The 20,301-nt window shown below is 42.0% G+C and overlaps 1 protein-coding gene across 1 annotated transcript; it reads right to left on the bottom strand.

The window, feature by feature from the left end:
• Positions 1-2,295: 2,295 nt before the first annotated feature.
• Positions 2,296-14,196, bottom strand: MTFMT (mitochondrial methionyl-tRNA formyltransferase). Its single transcript, XM_014057122.2, has 9 exons — positions 14,020-14,196; positions 10,711-10,923; positions 9,454-9,576; positions 8,766-8,868; positions 7,941-8,016; positions 7,248-7,339; positions 4,616-4,697; positions 3,627-3,709; positions 2,296-2,854 (listed from the first exon to the last, which is right to left on the bottom strand). The coding sequence occupies exons 1-9, from the start codon at positions 14,190-14,192 to the stop codon at positions 2,639-2,641; spliced, it is 1,161 nt and encodes a 386-aa protein (XP_013912597.2). The 5' UTR covers positions 14,193-14,196; the 3' UTR covers positions 2,296-2,638.
• Positions 14,197-20,301: the final 6,105 nt, after the last annotated feature.

The raw sequence follows: 20,301 nt of genomic DNA, 5'->3' as shown, positions 1-20,301 counted from the left end.
TGTTCACTTCCATCATATTAATTCCCAAGTAGCATGGAAGTTGGTCCCTCATGCCAGAAAGATACAGGTAGCTCTCAACTTGCAACCCATTTGTTAGAGGCCATTAAAAGTTACAATGGCAGGGACAAAAAGTCCTTGCATTTATGACTGTAGCAGCATCCCCACAGTTGTGCGAGAAAAATTTGGGCACTTGGCAACCGGTATGTATTTACAATGGTAGTAGCATCTGGGGGAAATCACGTGATCACCATTTGCGACCCCCCCCCACCTCACGGCCAGCTGGCTTCCAGCAAGCAAAATCCAAGGCGGAAACTGAATTAAGTTACTGCTCAGGATTCATCAAAGAACTCCAGTGACTAACTGAACCACCATGGCAAAAACAGTTGTAATATCAGGTGTATCTCACTTAACAATGGTCATAGGCCGAGGATTACCAGATTGGAGGCACTTAAATTATACTGTGGTCTTAAAAAAATATGCAGCAGGTAGCTAATGATATCAATATAAAATTGAATGGAGTCATTTGCTTTTGGGGTATTAAAAGCCAAGATTACTGGGGAACCATAGCATCTCTAGGGTTGGATTCTCATCAACAGTATGCTAAACATGGTTTATATTGAATAAACCGCCATTGGCTGAGTTTGCATAGTATGTTAAATCACAATGCTATTTCTTTGGCTTTGGCTTAACAAGTTGCATGACAGCAGCATTCATGATTTACTTCCTGAAAGAAATTCTTGGATTCGGCAATAAAATTAAAGACAATAAATTTCCATCTCTCTTATTTTTAAAAAATGTTTTGCAAGTGCTTTCACCAGGCTATCTGCCAATAGAGAGGGGTCCCCAGCCCAGGCCACCGGTAAATGCCTTCAGAGTTAAAATTTGCTGTTCTGAACCAACATCAGTTTTAGAATATTATCTTTAAAAATGTTGCTGGCCTATTCCAAAAAAAATTAAAAGGCTAAAGCATTAATAATCTATTTATATAATTATGGCCCTGCATTTCTGTAAATGATTCAATGTTATATACGAAGTTAGCAGAAAAGATGGGAGAGAGAACACGTAAAATAAAGGAATATATGCAAACTGCTTGCTGGATAAATATTTGTTACGCTAAATTTTTATTTGGGGGAGATGGTAACCTTTGTGTGCAGAAGGTCTCAGGGTACAGGCAAAGCCAAGAAATAATAATCATGGCAATGATACCAATAAGACAAGGTAGTGGAACAGATGAGAAGGATAAAAGTAAGGTTCTACATTTAGGCAAGAAAAACCAAATGCACATGTACAATATATGTGGTACCTTGCTCAACAGTAGTAACGGTGAGAGGCATCTTGGAGTCCTAGTGGACAACCATTTAAATAGGAGCCAGCAGTGTGCAGCAGCTGCCAAAAAAACCAACACAGGTCTAGGCTGCATAAATAGAGGGATGGGCATAAATAGAGAAATGAAGATCACATGAAGGGTTAATACCACTTTATAATGCCTTGGTAAGGCCACACTTGGAATCCTGCATCCAGTTTTGGTCACCACAATGTAGAAAAGATGTGGAGACTCTAGAAAGAGAGCAGAGAAGAGCAACAAAGAGGATTAGGGGACTAGAGGATTAAGCATATAAAGATTGGTTGCTGGAATTGGGTATGTCTAGTTTGATGGAAAGAAGGACTAAGGGAGACATGATAGCAGTGTTCTAATATCTCAGGGGCTGCCACAAAGAAGAGGGAGTCAAGCTAGTCTCCAAAGCACCTGAGGGCAGGATAAGAAGCAATGGGTGGAAACTAATCATGGAGAGAAGTGGCTTAGAACTAAGGAGAAATTTCCTGAACGAACAATTAATCAGTGGAACAACTGGCCTTCAGAAGTTGTGGATGCTCCAACACTGGATGTTTTTAAGATGTTGGATAACCATTTGTCTGAAGTGGTGTAGGGTTTCATGCCTGAGCAGGGGGTTGGACTAGAAGACCTTCAAGGCCCCTTCCAAGTCTGTTATTCTAAGGGCAGTCCATTAGACAGGGCAGGAAAAAGTTATAAAAGGAGATGTTGGTGAGGGCTGAATAACACTTTTGTGTACAGCTGTGTCTATTTACACTTGTGTATCCTCACTGGCTACAATTCTTCTTAGCTATTCTACAATAAAGTTTACTTATCGGGAATTCTTGGATTCTCAATTTGATGATTCTGGATTCTGAAGGACCTTAGGGACGGATTTGTATGTGGAACCAACTCTATTACACAAGTCAGCATTCTAAAATATCAGTCGTTGTAACGATTTGTGCGACATACCTACGCAAAGATGTATAAAATCATTTATTGTTCAATAATACAACATGTGTGTCCTTAACTTAGTTAATCCTGCTCAACTGTATTTTTTAAGTTGGAAAAATATGGATCCAGAAGCGGAAAGTACGGCTCCTGAAAAATGAGACTTGCAAGGCTGAGAGTGTTTTTGAAGCTTTAAATAGGCAGAATAAACACACTGTCCAGGTTACTAGTCCTTTGTGTTATCCACGCCACAATATCAGCTGCACAGCACTGTCTTTATGATTGTTTATTTTCTCCCATCACTGTTTTCCATCGATCAATTCTGGGACAAGCTGAGATGCTTCCAATTTAGCTCTTCATGCAGAGTTAGTACTTTCACGCATTACTGGAAATTGTATCACAATTATTCTGCACAGTCGGTGAATTTTTCGGCTTCTTTTTCACGGTGGTCAGCTTGAGTGTTTGAAACCGGCAGTTCCTGAGAGCCGTTTGAGAATTGTTCTGTGACAATGAATGTAGGTAGCCGTTGTAGAAGTCGGTTGCCGTCAATTTCTTTTTATGTATAATAGTTTTGACTCCAACCCAACCTTCCTAGAAAGGGAAAAGAGGGGAGAGAATACACACACAGAGACACACACACAAAAGCTGAGCAAAATCTACAAACTCATCAGGAGTAATTCCATTGCAAGAAGCTTAAAGATAAAGGTAAAGGTTCCCCTCGCACATATGTGCTAGTCGTTCTAGGGGGCGGTGCTCATCTCCGTTTCAAAGCCGAAGAGCCAGCACTGTCCGAAGACGTCTCCATGGTCATGTGGCCGGTATGACTAAACTCTGAAGGCGCACGGAACGCTGTTACCGTCCCACCAAAGGTGGCCCCTATTTTTCTACTTGCAATTTTACATGCTTTCGAACTGCTAGGGTGGCAGAAGCTGGGACAAGTCACGGGAACTCACTCTGCTACGTGGCGCTAGGGATTCAAACCGGCCGAACTGCCAACCTTCTGATCAACAAGCTCAATTTCTTAGCCACTAAGCTTAGGTGGAACCTAATCTTGAATCCAGCATCCTGGCATTATTAGATGCATTTTAAAAAACAAACAGACGTACATTTTGATTTGTAAAGGGCAACTTAGAAAACCTATGGGCTCTCTTTAGAGAAGACTCAGGGACTTGGTTGATAAGATTTTAATATGAACAGTAGTGAGGAGGGACAGTGTAACCCAAGAAATGCTAGAAACGTTGCATTTGACTGCCATTCTCTTTCTTCATCTCTCAGATGAAACGGAAACAGGACGCATTTTGGGAGCCCAACCTCCTTTAAAAAGGAGTAAGAATATCACATGCACACACACACACACACCTACCTTGCAACGGATCAGCAGGATCTTTAATTGCTTGTGGTACAACACCAACCCTGGAGTTGCCTCTTTTTCAGCTACACCCTTATCTATAGAACATATAAACAGTTAGGTCATTCTTGCCTCTTCAACAGTAAAATCCAAGTTCCAAAGTGTTATTAAAATCATACTTTGGTTAACTCTTATAGGGGAAGGCTGATTTGTTTAAATACTACAAAGAACTGAATATATTCACAAAGAGCTGCGGTGGCGCAGTGGTTAGAATGCAGTATTGCAGGCTCACTGCTCACTCCAGGAGTTCGATTCTGGACGGCTCAAGGTTGACTCAGCCTTCCATCCTTCTCAAGTTGGTAAAATGAGGACCCAGATTGTTGGGGGGCAAGAGGCTGACATAGTAAACCACTTAGAGAGGTCTGTGAAGCACTGTGAAGTGGGATATAAGTCTAAGTGCTATTGCTATTGCTATTCGTATTCTATTCTCGTTTCCATTCTGTTCTGCATTCTGTTCTATTCTCTATTCTATTCTATTCTACTCCACTCCACTCTACATTCCATATTCTGTTGTATTCTATTCTATTCTGTTCCATGACGTTTGGTGCCATGCCGTGCCGTTCCATTCCATTCCATTCCATGCCATGCCATGCCATTCTATTCTTGCAATTGCTATTGCTAATGTCCTATACATTGTCACAGAGGGCAACCAAAAGAGAATATTCCTCTCTTCTCCTTGTAGGCACCAAACAGAGTGTCATTCTTTTCATGCCACATTTTTCTACAGATCATTCTAAGATTTATAGGTTAAAGACAAGGTATTTAATGTTCTTAGAAAGAAGAATGCACTCAGGCAGTTTGATTCCAACAAGGAAAGAAGAAGGATTTGCAAAACGGGAAGTCAGAAGGTGTTCAGTTTTGTTTCACCGACCGTCTGTTGTTATTTAGACACTGCCAGTATTACGATGTTCTCGATCAGAGTGCTAAAGGTTTCTTATAAGTACCAGTGAAATCTGGTAGCATTTCCTCTTCTTCAAAGTCCAATAGTTTTACACTGGAACCCATCCACAGCGTCTTTAGAGGCATCTAAAAATATACAGCACTGTGTAAGTTAAATAGTTGCAGAAGATCACATACATTTCGGTTAAATTATTCTTGTTCACTTCAAATAGAACCTAATCCCCTCTTATGTCAAATGTAACATGATTACTTTCAGGGTCTGTTAGAAAAAACAGGCCAGTTTTTCCTCCTAATCCCAAGGAAAGATGAATGTGAACATTTTTCATACTGAAATGAATTTGGTTTAAGTAGTTAGCTGATCTACTAGCTTAAGAGACGCAGCGGCTCAGTGGCTAAGACACTGAGCTTGTCCATCAGAAAGGTCAGCAGTTCAGCGGTTTGAATCCCTAGCGTTGCATAACTGAGTGAGCTCCTGTGACTTCTCCCAGCTTCTGCCAACCTAGAAGTTCAAAAATGCAAGTAGAAAAATAGGAACCACCTTTGGTGGGAAGGTAACAACATTCCATGCGCCTTTGGCGTTGAGTCATGCCAGCCACATGACCACGGAGGCGTCTTTAGACAGCGCTGGCTCTTCGGCTTTGAAACGGAGATGAGCACCACCCCCTAGACTCGGGAACGACTAGCACACATGTGCGAGGGGAACCTTTACCTTTACCTAATTTACTAGCTCAGGGGTGTCAAACTGGCATCCAAGTTTGGATGGGTCATGCACTCATCCACCCCAAGCCACAACCAGCAAATGGGAAAAACGTCGTGAAACATCATGCAATGGCAATGTGACACGGCAAGTTTGACACCTGTGTACTAGGTACTGTATTTTAATCAGAAAGGAACCATAGTAGAACCAAAAGAATTTGCATTTTTGTCTTTGCCAAGTTAAATTCCGAGAGGGGACTCAGAGTTCAGTAAGAGGAACTCAAGCTCTTCTTACTCATTTGTACGGCATATTTTTATACATGCTCCATTTTATCCATTAAAAAATCCATCACATCAAACAAAAATATCCTGCAATATTTCCCTATTTTAAAAAGAAATTACACTGTAATTCCAGAATATACAGCATATCACAGAAGTTGAGTACCCCCCCCTCACATTTTGTAAATATTTAAGTATATCTTTTCATGTGACAACACTGAAGAAATGACACTTTTTTTTGCCAGCAGTTAAGGCATTAATGGCTGTATGTTGCGCTATTTTGAGGGGACAGCACATTTACACTGTTATACAAGCTGTATACTCCCTACTTTACATTGTAGCCAAGTGTCATTTCTTCAGTGTTGTCACATGAAAAGATATACTTATCTGTGTTTTCCCGAAAATAAGACAGGGTCTTATTTTCTTCTGACCCCCCAAATAAGCGCTTGGCCTTATTTTCGGGGCGGTCTTATTATTTTTGAGGTGCAGGAGGCAACGAGCGTGGTCACCTCATGGCTGCTGCTGTGTTGCAATATTTTTGGGGAGGGCTTGTTTTTTTTTCTTTTTTCTAGGGTTGGTAGCTTCTTAGGTTCCAAAGGTTTTATTTCTTTTAAAAAACACAAATATTTCATCATTCGTCAATCATTAAAACATTGAAGTACAATTTTTTTGTATGCCCCTCCCTCCCTCCACCCCCCCAACCCCACTCCTCCTTCCCCCCCTGACTTCCCAGAACCCGTACACGGTATGGATTTTTAACTAACACAGTCTAAAATCTATTGAGAAAAAAGAAATAAAGAAATCAATGACATTCTACATTGACCTTAGCTTCTTCTTGCTGAACTAACTTTAAACAATTTAAATCATTTCTGATCTTAAGCATAGGCTAACTGGAATTTCTTGGTCCCGTATTTATTTTGTATATAATCAATCCATTTTTTCCAATCTCGTTTATATCTCTCATTTGAGTGATCTTTAAGATATGCCGATATTTTAGCCATCTCGGCTAAGTTTGTGACTTTCAATGTCCATTCTTGGATTCTTCCTTCTTCCAGTATTGCGCCACCAACAGTCTTGCTGCCGTTATTAGGTGCAGAATCAAGTTAGTCTCTACCACTGTAAAGTCAGTACATATACCTAGTAAAAATATCTGAGGAGTAAACTTTATCCTTCTTTTAAAGATATTTTGCATAACCCACCATATTTTTATCCAGAATGCCTTAACCTTTTGGCAGGTCCACCATATATGATAATATGTAGCATCGAGAGAACCACACCTCCAACATTTAGGCTGTACATTCGGATACATAGAAGCCAACTTTTTAGGATCTAAATGCCATCTATAGAACATCTTGTAAAAATTTTCTCTCAGATTTTGAGCTTGTGTAAATTTCACATTTCTTACCCAGATTCTTTCCCATGTCTCCAACATTATTGGTTGGGGAGGTCTTATTTTTGGGGAGGGCTTATTTTAGCGCATGCGCTCAAAAGCCAGATTGGGCTTCTTAATACATCTTATTTTCGGGGAAACAGGGTAAATTTTCACAAAATGTGAGGGGGTGTACTCACTTCTGTGATATATTGTAGTTCCCACCAGCAACCCAGTTTCATCCAAGGGCTGAAAATCAAGATTATTTTTGTAAAAAGCTGCTTCTGAATTTAAACGTATGATTGATAAGTGACCTGAGAGGCTGACCTTACCATGGCTCCTAAGGCACGATGTATCCTTAGTATCTGCTCAGCAGTTTGTTTTTCCCACTGAACACAGCTCATTGCAACCGTGACTTTAGGAGCTTTAGAGGAAAAGAAAAGAAAATCGACCACGTTTTCATCCTGCGTCTTTAAACAATTGAAAGGCTATTTTCCAATGTCCTGGTATTGTTTAGAAGCTATTCTTTTCGGTTGATAAAGTAATGGGTGATCCCTCTTCTTCCCTCTTTAAATTAAGAGACATTGGGCTTCCCTGACACACTCAAAAATTAAACCTTGGTTGCCAAGCATTCAAATTCATTACAAAGTATTTGAGTTTAAAAGGCAGGAAGGAAGCAGGGAGAATAAGAGAAAACATGTTACAATCATCTTCTTAGCAAAGGCTTATATTGCAGCTACCATTTTTCCTTGAAAATAAGACACGGTCTTATTTTCTTTTGACCATCGAAATAAGCGCTTGGCCTTATTTTCGGGGAGGTCTTATTATTTTTGGGGTGCAGGAAGCAGCGAGTGTGATCACCTCATGGCTGCTGCTGTGTTGCAATATTTTTGGGTCTTATTTTTGGGGGGAGGGCTTATTTTAGCACATGCACTCAAAAGCCTGATTGGGATTATTATCCAGGGTGGTCTTATTTTCAGGGAAACAGATATATCTACATTACAAATGAAATTGGTGATAAATACCATGTGTTACTCCTTCTTTGGGTTGTTCTTTCTTCTTGCTTAAACTTTCTGGTAAGTTTTGCAAAACAGCAATCAGCTGCGGGGAAAAAAAATCCAGACTGTGTGTAAGTTGAAATGAGGAACAGATTCTCCTTTTCATAAACCCTGATTGCTAAGAGACAGGAAGTGACCAGTTCCATCCTTTCTAGGACTTATCCGAGCCAGATTTCATTCTAGGAGTTCTGTGGTAGCCAGATCTTATTCTATGAGGTTCAAACCCTCTACTGGAAATGGAATTTGTGGACTTTTGCACCCTTATATTTTCCAGGATGGCCCTGCGGGCCGGAAACAACCACATCGCAGGCTGGATGCGGCCCACAAGCCTTGAATTTGACAACCCTGGTTTATGCGAAGACTGCAGCGGCTTCTCTTCAGTTCAGGCGAACTGGTAGTGGCAGCTGCAGGAGGCTCTGCCCACTTGCCCCAAGCACTGCGCATGCGCAGAAGGCAATGCGCATGTGCAGGCATGGTGCGCGCAAGCGAGGTGAACGCACACACTCACATTTGCGAACCGGTAGGGAATATAAGTGAATCCCACTTCTGCAAGACTGGCTAGGGAATTCCAGGAGTTGAAGTTCATACACTCTAAAGTTGCCATGTTTGAAAAACACTAATCTATGCGGTCTACTTAAGTTCTCAGAGAGATATTCCGATGTTATTATAACTCTTTGAAATCACCATGGGCTCAGAACAGGTGCTCAGAGAAAACACTTTTGGCATTTATCTGTATCTCCTGTAATTGTTTTCACTGGAGAAAAATGTCATTAAACAAGGGCGTTCATTTACCATGTTTGCGCCTTCTTTGGATAACAGGGGCTCCAGTTTTTTTGCTGAGCAACGGGGTGGAACGGCAAATTCTTCTTGTTTAATAATTGGGCCCACATCAAACCTGGGAAAAGAACATATTACATGAAGCATTTTATCAGATTCTATATGGGATCTAAAAACCTAGTAAGAGGTAGTGGAGAGGCTGGACAGAGAACATGACTGTTGTATTGATACAATGGTTTTAAAAATGCTTTTAGTAATGGACTTTGAATCTTAGACTCAAAGGATTTGAGGGGACCTTGGAGGTCTTCTCGTCCAACCTCATGTTTTGTGCGGAAATCTTCAAACCATTTTGGGCAAAAGGTTGTCCCATCATTTCTTGAAAACCTCCACTAATGCTGCGCACACAATTTCAGAAGTGAAAGCTGTTCCACTGCTTAGAACATGTTAGAATAAAGTAGAGTTGGAAGGGACCTTGGAGGTCTTCTAGTCCAGCCCCCTGCTCAAGCAGGATAACCATCTCAGACAAGTGACTGTCCAGTCTCTTCTTAAAAACCTCCAGTGATGGAGCACCCACATAATTATATTTTAATTATTATTACATAATTAATAATTCTTATAGTTTCTTACAAATTCTTGCTTAATACTGGCAATTCTCACAGCCTGGTCTTTGCAGACTGGATGCTGAATCAAACAGCCAACATACCTCTTAGGCCTGATCTGCATAATTGTGACCCCAGTTACTGTATCTCCATGGAGCACGGTGTGGATGATTGGTGCAGGGCCACGCCACCGTGGAAGATAGCTGGGGTGGACATTCAGCATGCCACTGGGTCAAAATATTGGGAAATTAGAACAGGATGACAACAATCCGGCAACATTTTAATTTATTATATTTTGGGAGTTCATTAGACTTCAAAATGACTCCCAGATGTTTTTAGGATAAAACAATCAAGTTAAAATGCAGCAATGTAACAAGCATAACATATAATGCAATGTAGAAGTGAGGAGTAATTTTTACTGATATTTCAGCATCCAGTATAACTAAAACACAAAAAGGAAAAAATCTATAACAATATATGATTTTACAAAGCAAGAAAATCTAAAATGCAATTCTTTCTCCAAAATCCAGCCAGGCAGGTTTTTGGATTATAACTCCTGAAATTCACAGCCCACACTGCTTTGGGTATCTTGCTGTAATCGATAGATTACCTCATTTTTATCATTTTTAAATCTTGTTAAATCTTGAAGTAAAAACAAGGATAGAGAAAGCTCGAACAGCATTCTTCAAAATGAAAAGGGTCTTTTGCAGTTACGACATAAGCCTAAGACTGAAAATCAGGCTTGTCAGATTGTCCATGTTTTCTATCCTGCTCTACAGAGTGGAGAGTTGCTCTCTGGACATAAAGTCACTTAAAGAGACTAGAAGCATTTGAAATGTGGATTTACAGATGGCTGTTACATTAAGCTGGGTTGACAAAATTAGAAAGGAAGAGGTGATAAGCCACCTGGGAAAGCCAAGGGAAATAATCAAAACCATAAAAAAACTACAGTTAAAATATTTTGGATGTGTGATGAGGCACCTGGAAAAATATGGCATTCTTCACTTAATCCCCCAAGGAAAGATTGAAGGCCAACGAGGTCCAGGCAGAACATCATGGCTTCAAAATCTAAGGGACTGATTTGGATAAAACTCAGCAGCACTTTCTCGTGCAGCTGTTGATAAAATTAGGATCACCAACATCCGATGATGGATATGGTACAAGAAGATGACGAAGTCTTGTTCTGAAATCTGTCTGACTGCAATGGCATATAACATTACACTAGAATGTTGCAATGTCTACTTTATTTTTTATGAACTGCATGCAAAAGATAAGTGTTATTCCTCAACCAGAATTTGGAGGCTGTTGCTCCCAAACAATTATAAGTCAAGAAAATGTGTTTTTGTGTGTAGAATTCTTACTAGGGGAACTTTCGGATGAGGTCCTCACTAAGCAGACGTCCAAACGATGCCACCACGCCAACGTCAAAATTCTCACACTCCCCTACATCAGGCCAGATGTGGATGGGGAGCTGAAACTGCTCTGCATACTTCTTCACAGGGAGTACCTTTGAGTGATTGGGGGGCAGAGTCACCACCTCCAGCTGGTCCACAAGCTGGTCTGGCCTTGGCGTTCTGCCCTTGGCAAAGGATCAAAATAGAATAGAATAAAACTTTATTGTCACTTTAAATGCACATTAATCAGCATACAATAAAATGAAAGTTCACTGCATTCAGCTCTCAAAAGATAACCATTATACATATACCCACACACAGAGACATAAATGACACAGAGAAACATCACAGTCTAGTTCGAATGTATACGTTATACATGGTGAGAAAAATGAATCTTGCAAGTGTATTAACAGATGGCATAGGGAACAAAGCTCCAACAGAATCTGCTAGTTCTGCTAGAAATACTTTGAAACCTCCTGCCAGAAGGGAGCAACAGAAACAGACCGTAAATTGGGTGTGTGGGGTCTCTAACAATGCTTCGAGCTCTAAGCACATGGCACTTATAAGCAGCCTCCTGAATAACAGGAAACGAGCTTCCTAAAATCTTCTCTGCTATCCTCACCACTCTCTGTATGGACTTTCTATCTGAGGTGTTGCTAACACCAAACCAAACAGGGATGCAGTTTGTTAAAACGCTCTCAGTCGTGCCTCTGTAAAAAGTGGGTCAGGACAGGAGGAGAAAGATGTGCTCTCCTCTTCTGATGCAGGAAACACAGACGCTGGTTTGCATGCTTCACTAAGGATGATGTGTGGAGAGACCAGATTGTGTTATCTGCACCCCCAGATACTTAATATGTTTGACCACCTTCACAGCTGTTGCAACACATGGGGATTCTTTAAAAAGAGTTAAATCTACTATTTTAATTGGGTGGCCAAAGAAAGATGGGAAGCTGCATTTTATCACAATAAAGTGCTTATTTTAAGAATCTTTATGAATTCACTTTGAAATGTAGGAAACCTGACGTTACCTATACCCAGGGTTTAATGGAGTTTCTGTAGTCAAAGCAAGTGTTCCCCACACTGAATTTCAGTTCTATTTCTGTCTGTGCTCTCCTATGGCCTTATTGGTGGCTTATAATTCTGCCACTGACATATTGCTTTTGCTCTTCAGGTATAGGAGGGTTTTCAGCTCATATTTTCAGTATGCATTATGACTGTGAAGGTTTTAAGTTCTGGATCAAACATCTTCAACTGAAGGGAGTCAAGGCTGCTGGAGAAAAGGAAACCTCTTGCCCATGCTAATTAAATTAGCCAATTGATTAATGGATAAGCAACTGTGTCAGGTCTAAGTCAGCATCTAGAGTTCCCTCCTTTGATTCAAATACAGCCAGGCAAAGCTTGTCTTATGCAATCATCTCTAAGTTGTGTGCTTAACTAGTATCATAATAAAATCGCAACTGGATGGGTGGATTCACTCAGGAAAGCACTAGAGTTTATAAGGCTTATTTGCCTAATTGGAAGAAACACCAACTCAAAAATCCAACCAATAATGTGGTTTATCCATAGGTGTGAGCCCTGTCAAAAGTTAAGAGAGTCCAGGTGTAAGTCACCTGGAACCCCCAAAGTTAGTATCTCCTTTGGGTCAAGCTTACCACAAAACCAACAGTAGCAAAAAGCTGTAAGCGATTTGCTATTGTTTTCTTCCCAACCTAGCTTAAAGTCGTCCATTTGCTGATGTTCTTCCATCTCCTATTGCAGCCAAGTTCAAGCCTGCTGGGCTGATAAGAACCAGCCAAGGTTGGTCAGGGGGTTAGGATTAGGGTTGTAGATTTGGCACCCAATCCCTGTATCTTCTCATTGATTCATCTCATTTGCTCTCCATTTATAAACTGGTTTAAGAATAAAATGGGGGAGGGGAGGAGGATTTTGTTTTACTAAGCGAAGCAGGGTTATGGCACTCTTATTGTGTTGATGCTCAACTGCTTACAGTACTGTTTCCCAACCTCAGCAACTGTCAGAGGCTGGAAACCAAGAAGGAAATTACTAGGGCTCATCTAAATCTAAGCAGACAACAAATATAATATTGGCTTGCTCTTTGTGTCTATGGAGATTCTCAGTCCTCCAGGTCACGGATGTCCCAAAGGTGCTTTTTCCAAAAGGCAACTGTGTTTGTGTTGGATTTTTATAGCTATAATGTACACTGAAGATGGCATTTAACTTTATTGTACGAAGTGCAATGACAATAAACTAAAACTAAACTTTCTGGTTTTTCTTTGAAGACATTGATACAATTATTAATAAATAAATTAATACAATCGAGAGAGTCCAGAGGTATTTCACGAGAAGAATACTCCACTCCTCTGCCCACAATAGAATACCCTACGCCACCAGGCTTGAAATTTTGGGCTTGGAGAACCTAGAACTACACCGCCTATGGTCTGACCTAAGCGCAGTACACGAAATTATCCACTACAACATCCTACCTGTCAATGACTACTTCAGCTTCAACTGCAATAATACATGGGGAAACAATAGATACAAACTCAAGGTAAACCGCTCCAAACTCAACTGAAGAAAATACGACTTCAGCAACACCTGCAATCTTCTACCTGACTCCATTGTTACATCTTTAAACCCCTACCGCTTCAATCTCAAACTGTCTCCCATGGACCTCACCCCATTCCTAAGAGGTCCGTAAAGGGGGTGTGCATAAGCGCACAGCGTGCCTACCATCCCTACCATCCCTGACCTATTATCTCCATTTATTTGCATCCATTTACTCTGTTCATATTTATGTTTACACTTATATCTGTAATCTTTTACATGTCTGACAAACTAAAATAAATACAAAATACATTGAATAGAATAGAAAACAGTATAGAATGGAATATAGAATAGAATAGAATACAGAACAGAATAGAATTCTTTATTGGCCAAGTGTGATTAGACACACACGGAATTTGTCTTTGGTGCAGATGCTCTTAGTATACATAAAAAGACAAGATACATGCATTTTGCTTCTCATCCAAGAAGCTTCTTCAATTCTTCTTGGACGTTTTCAAGAAAACTACCCAAGAAAGTACAGTTGCCTTTTGGAAAAGCACCTTTGGGATTGTGTGGACTTCAACTCCCAGAACCCCCCAGGCAGCCATGACTGACTAGGGGATTCTGGGAGTCGAAGTCCACACATCTCACAGCAGCTGAGGTTGGGGGGGGCGCTGGGCTTGGAGTGACCCTCCCCCTTCCCATTCCCTGCCCCCCCGCCCAAAGACCCACCGGGCTGCTTGGAGCGCTCGGAGGATCTCTGCGGAGAAGTGGTCGGTGCCAAAGAAGAGGACTCGCCAGGGGGGCTTCTCGCGCCTCGGAGCCTCTCCCGCGGGGGTCGTGTGGCCCCTCCCGCAGCCCCGGCCCCACCCGCCCCGCCAGGCTCGCAGGAACCACGCGCTCATCGCCGCCCCGGCTCCCGCTTCCGCAGCCCCCCTGGACGTCGCGTCCTGATGACGTAAGACGCTTGAGCGACCATTCCTTGAACGTAGCCCAAGCGAGCTCGCCGCGAGGGCTTCTGGGATTGCTCGAGCCCGGGGATTTGCCGCGTAGCCATAGCAACCAGGGAGTCGCCGTATCCATGGCGACCTCTAGGCACCTTTGCTAGGGAAGGTTGCGCGTCAAAGCAGCCACGTTCAGACAACTCAACTTGAACTAGCGACTGAAGGCCCCCCCCCCCCCCGGTCTTTTCTGGATTCGCACAAAGATTATGCACCAGTTGCTATTGTTCACCCCATCAATACAATGAGCCACAAAGAATAAACTAACCAGAGTTAACACGGAATTGGTTTAGCCTTACAGACAGAAGACCTGCCATTGTTTAGAAAGCAGGATGGTCGAAATCTAGCTGGAATGTTAATGCCTCTTTGCAACATGTTAATGTTAATGCTTCTGTCCAACTGCTGCATTGCACTGCAGGCAGATGTTCAGCAGGAAGATTTTAGAACTGAGCATACAATGCTTGCTGGGAGGAGGCGTGATAAAACGCTGTCCTAAAAGCTTAATAACCTGCAGGAATGTATATGGAGATTCCCAGTCCTCCAGGGCATAGTTGTTCCAAAGTTGCTTTTTTTCCAAGAGGCAACTGGACTTTCTTGTTTTTATTTGAAGACGTGAAGGCATTTAAATGGTAGATTGGTTTCAAACCTGTTTTTAAGTTTCATGCAGATGAGGAATTGAGAACCAGAGTAATAACTGCACACATTATGATTTTATTATCTCTGCTTTTTTAAAATATTATTTTTAAAAACAAAATGATCACACTGCAGGTCTTTGGGAACTATATGTAATCTTAAGCATTAAAAAAAAGCCTCTACTGCATTTTGAAATTGTTTTAAATTACTTGGCAACCTATGAGTACATTTTACAACTGTAGTTCAAAACTGTTGCTTATCTCCATTATAGAATGCCAATGTCTCTTGGGTTATAAACTAATAAAAGGAACAAATGAATTCATGTAGATTTCTTTTTTTTAAAAAAAAGATAGTGTCAGAAGACCTGACCCGAAGGGCAATCCTAGACATATCTGTTGAGCCATAAAGGCTACTGTGTAGGATGCATGTATGATTACAAGCCTGGTTACTCTGTAACCAAGAGCCTAGGTTAAAGACCCTGCAAACAGAACAGTTTCAAGGACTGATAAGCCAAAGTAAATATACTAAATGCAGATTAGGCTTTCTTCTGAGCCATACCAAGGGCAAAAGTGGACAGAAATAAAACCACCAAAGATGTTCTTGGCAAGATTCCTGCTGCTTACTCAAGCGATAATGAAATGCAAGGCAGAATTTGTAGCAGGCTCTGATTGTTGAGCTGAGAAAAATAGGAGAAAGGGATCTAAATGCATATAACCTTCCACCTGTAATCTTGAAGCCGGTAACCTGAACGGAGAATGAAGCTCATCAGGGAAAATAGCAATAAGCGCTTAGACTTATATATCACATTGCTTTTACAGCCCTCTCTAAACTGTTTACAGAGTCATCATCTTGCCCCCAACTATTTAGGTCCTTATTTTACTGACCTCGGAAGGATGGAAGGCTGAGTCAACCTTGAGCCCGGTGGGACTTGAACTGACAAACTGCTGGCAATCAGCAGTCAGCAGCCTGCAGTACTGCACTCTAACCACAGCGCCACTATGGCTCTAACTGTGCTGTTGAATATACGTATATCTATGTGGATGTCACGATTACCCTATTGGCAGTTTGAGTCAGAAATAAATGCATTGTTATGGCTCCTCTCCTAACTTAAGAAAGTAAAAACTCTTGAAACGGATTATTTCAAAAGGAACCTTTAATCAAGCAGGATGGAAACCATTAGAAGCAAAGCAGCATCTGAAAACCTTTAGGCCAGGCAAATGGGATTAATCTGACAATGACCCCTCCCCTTTGTCCGAATGCAGATTCTGACCAATACACAAGTTTGAAGATGCTTCCTTAACTCTTCTGCCCTGGGAGTCAATAAAACACACGTTCCCATGGCTATCTCTAGTTAGACATCAAAGTTGTATATCCCACATGGCTACCATAAACATCCCTCCAGAGATGTTGGGACCTTCAGTCTCCCGGTGGCAGGGAACCAGTTGTAAAGTTGTAAAACTCAGTTGTTTCAGATGTAGCTAATGATTTAACTCAGAGGCTCCCCTCCTCCCAATTGAATGGCAGTATCACTTTTAGGGATCTGACAGGCATTCAACAAAAGAATATAATCTTTGAGGGTTGTTTAAAGGGTTGGAAGGCTCACTCAGCCTTTCATTCTTCCAAGGTCAGTAAAATGAGGACCCAGATTGTTGGGGGCAATCGGCTGACTCTATAAATTGCTTTAGAGAGGGGTGTAAAACACTATGAAGCAATATATAAGTGCTATTGCTATTGCTATTTGCACAGTGGCCTAATCCTATCAAGTCATGAAAAGCACAGCAGGGAAATTCTTATGCCCAGCTTTCAGTTTTTTTTAAGGAAGGCCTTGTGGTCAACTCTCAGTCCATTCTGCTTCTCTTCAGATCTTCCCCACTAAACTGGTAAGGCCACACTTGGAATACTACATTCAGTTTTGGTCGCCACAATGTAAAAAAGATGTGGGGACTCTAGAAAGAGTGCAGAGAAGAGCAACCAGGATGATTAGAGGGCTGGAGACTAAAACATATGAGGAACGGATGCAGAAACTGGGCATGGCTAGTCTAATGAAAAGAAGGACTAGGGGTGACATGATAGCATTGTTCCAATATCTCAGGAGTTGCCACAAAGAAGAGGGAGTCAAACTATTCTCCAAAACATCTGAAAGCAGGACAAGAAGCAAGGGTGGAAACTAATCAAGGAGAGAAGCAACTTAGAACTGAGGAGAAATTTCCTGACAGAACAATTAATCAGTGGAACAACTGGCCTCCAGAAGTTGTGAATGCCCCAACACTGAAAGTCTTTAAGAAGATGCTGGATAGCCATTTGTCTCAAATGGTATAGGGTTTCCTACCTAGGCAGGGGGTTGGACTAGAAGACCTCCAAGGTCGCTTCCAACTCTGCTATTGTGTTATTGTGTTATTGTGTTATTGTATTATTGTATTATTGTATTATTGTATTATTGTATTATTGTATTATTGTATTATTGTATTATTGTATTATTGTATTATTGTATTATTGTATTATTGTATTATTGTATTATTGTATTATTGTATTATTGTATTATTGTATTATTGTATTATTGTATTATTGTATTATTGTATTGTATTATTGTATTATTGTATTATTGTATTATTGTATTATTGTATTATTGTATTATTATTGTATTATTGTATATTATTATTGTATTATTGTATTATTGTATTATTATTGTATTATTATTGTATTATTGTAAACTGAGATTCTCTGCGCCATTCCTGAAACTGGCATAAAATTGGCCATGCTCCTTGCTCAGAGTCCCGCAACCAATGTCTAAAAAGTTAAGATGGCAGCTGCAATGGTGCCATTTCTGCTAATTCAGCAGGTTTTTTGAAGGCTGAAATTCATTTTGTTTGATCTATTGATTGGCATGGGATTGAGGGGCACACTCTGAAAACTTCATTGGGGAACTGACAAAGATGACATATGGTCCTTTCATTATGATGTAAAGTACCCCTTATGTGCTTGTGAAGCAAATACAGGTTGTCCTCAACTTACGACCACAATTGAGCCCAGTGTTCTTGTTGTTAAGTGAGTTTTGCCCCATTTTACAATTTTTCTTGCCACATTTATTAGGTGAATCACTGCAGTCGTTAAATTAGTTAAATTAGTTATACCGTTGTTAAGTGGATCTGGCTCCCCCGTTGACTTTGTTGTCAGAAGGTCACCAACAGAGATCACGTGACACCGCCCCCCCGGGACACTGCGACTGTCATAAATGTGAGTCAGTTGCCAAATATCTGAATGTAAATCACGGGTCCATGGGAATGCTACAACGGTCATAACTATGAAATACATCAAAAGTAACTTTTTTCAGTGCTGTTGTAACTTCAAACAGTCACTAAATGAACTGTTGTAAGGCGAGGACTACCTATACAAACTAATGGACCTTGCACTGTGATGTCACAATGCACACTTCAGGATTTTGGCATCATCTTGGTTAGGTAAGGAATGAAGACCAGCCATAGATAGATGCATGATTGTTGCTTTATTTCTTATTTATTTTATTCCTGATTAAATTTCTATCCTGCCTATTTTGCCAAGCCAACTTCTCTTTAAATAAAATGATGGAAGTGGTTCTGTTCTTTGGAGATGCTGGAACACTGACCAGGGGTGTTTTCCGGCTTCTGTTACTGCTAGTTTGCTCAGGGATGCACTTCGGGAGGGGAGGGGGGGCTTCAGGGTCACACGCACATTCAGAGAAGCAAAAAAGAAGATGGCGGCGTCTACAGCGACGCCGATAGAACCAGTTCGGGTGCATGGCCGGCTGAGTTACTACCTATTTGGCCGAACCGGGCCGAACCAGTAGGAACCCACTCTGACTGTGACATGTACAAAAGGAGTCTGGATTGCTAAGTCCTTGACTTGTGACCGCTCTTAAAGTCCTCGACTTATGACCAGCCACAAGTCCTCGACTTACCATTGACAGCTGGCAACAGCCTAGCCGCGCCTGATTGGCTAAGAGGCAGCTGGCTGAGCGCGGGCTGCAGAGGCACTCCTATTGGTCGCCCTGCTTGACAGCTCCCGTATAAATAGCTGTCAAGCAGAGCGAGGTGCTAAAATTCTATCTGTATCAGGGGTGGGTTTCAACCGGATCGCACCGGTCCCTGCGATCCGGTTGGTCGCCGAACCCGGAAGTAAGTAACTTCCGGGAACGGCGAAGCCCCCCCCCCGCGCCCGCGTGCGCCCGCACACCCGCGCCCGCTCCTTACCCGGTTTTTACGAATTCTGCGCTTCCACGCATGCGCAGAACGCATACAGCGCCTGCGTGATCCTCCCGGAGCAGCTGGAGCATCGTGCAGATGCTAGTACGCATGCACGCACCGCGTGCGTGCGCGAGGATGCCGCATGCGTGCGCGAGGATGCCGCATGCGTGCGCGAGGACGCCGCATGCGTGCGCGAGGACGCCGCATGCGTGCGCGAGGACGCCGCCGGCCTCGTTCCAACCGAACCGGTTGGAGCGGGGCGAGAAACCCACCCCTGATCTGTATATAGTTGCCTGTTGCTCTTACACAATAAATAGCTGTTCGCTTACCTCAGCCGCCTCACGTCTCATCTGTTCCTTCGAACTTCAACAGGGATTGTGTCATAATGGTGCAGGGCTACTTTAATCAAACAGATTAGTTTGACACACAAACGTACCCATGCACCTATGGAAAATACTGGATTGATAGATGGGTGGATGGATAAACAGATACAAATAAAACAAGGGTGGCAAACTCAAGGCCTGGGGGCCAGATCTGGCCTCCGGGGCCATCATGGAAACAGCGAAGGATGGGCCCGCAGTGCCTCTGCCAGTGAAAATGGTCCTTGTGAGGGCCGCGGGCAGCCCTTCCAAACTCCATTTTCACTGGGAAGGCATTGCAGGAGGCTGTCATAGCCGAAAACGAAGCTCGGAAGCATGTTTTCGCTGGCAGAGCACTCGGGCCACCCAATCAACCCCCCCCCAAACATGAGTGATGTCGAGCTAGCCACGCCCACCCTGGCCATTCCCACCCCAGGACCCCAAGGTCAACCACAACCTTGATGCGGCCGTCAATGAAATCGAGTTTTTACCCCCTGAGTTATCAGAAGTAGAGCTAGAAAGATGATAGAAAGAGAGAGCCTGCATCTAAAGAAATGGAGATATTTTTTGCCAAATAAAATCTAACGTTTTGTCCTGGAGCATCTTAAAAGAGAAGAGGAAATAAGCCTCCCAGGGAGAAGACTACGTCTCCTTTCATTTTGTCACCATGGGGGAAAAAATGTCTTTGGCAATAATTGGCATTCAGGTTAATTTAAGAAAAGCGTTCAGAAGAGGAATGGCTTTTTCTGCCTGTGGCATTTTCTGGACCAAGAAGATAGAATCACGAGTCTTCCTGTTGAC

This window comes from Thamnophis sirtalis, unplaced genomic scaffold (genome assembly GCF_051295495.1).
Source record: "Thamnophis sirtalis isolate CommonGarterSnake01/CBP01778 unplaced genomic scaffold, rThaSir2_p1.2 scaffold_2, whole genome shotgun sequence".
NCBI classification, from domain to species: Eukaryota; Metazoa; Chordata; class Lepidosauria; order Squamata; family Natricidae; genus Thamnophis; species Thamnophis sirtalis.
Note: the sequence above shows the minus strand (reverse complement) of the source record. Positions and strands in the feature narration are given on the sequence as shown.

What these genes read in the sequence shown, in the direction of transcription:
- MTFMT (XM_014057122.2), bottom strand. Translation starts at nt 14,192, where the DNA reads ATGAGCGCGTGGTTCCTGCGAGCCTGGCGGGGCGGGTGGGGCCGGGGC. An exon ending in CAAAGAAGGAGTAACACATG is followed by an intron (nt 7,340 to 7,940) that starts GTATTTATCACC and finishes TTTCCTCTAAAG; the next exon opens with CTCCTAAAGTCACGGTTGCA. An exon ending in AATGCTACCAGATTTCACTG is followed by an intron (nt 3,710 to 4,615) that starts GTACTTATAAGA and finishes TATGTTCTATAG; the next exon opens with ATAAGGGTGTAGCTGAAAAA.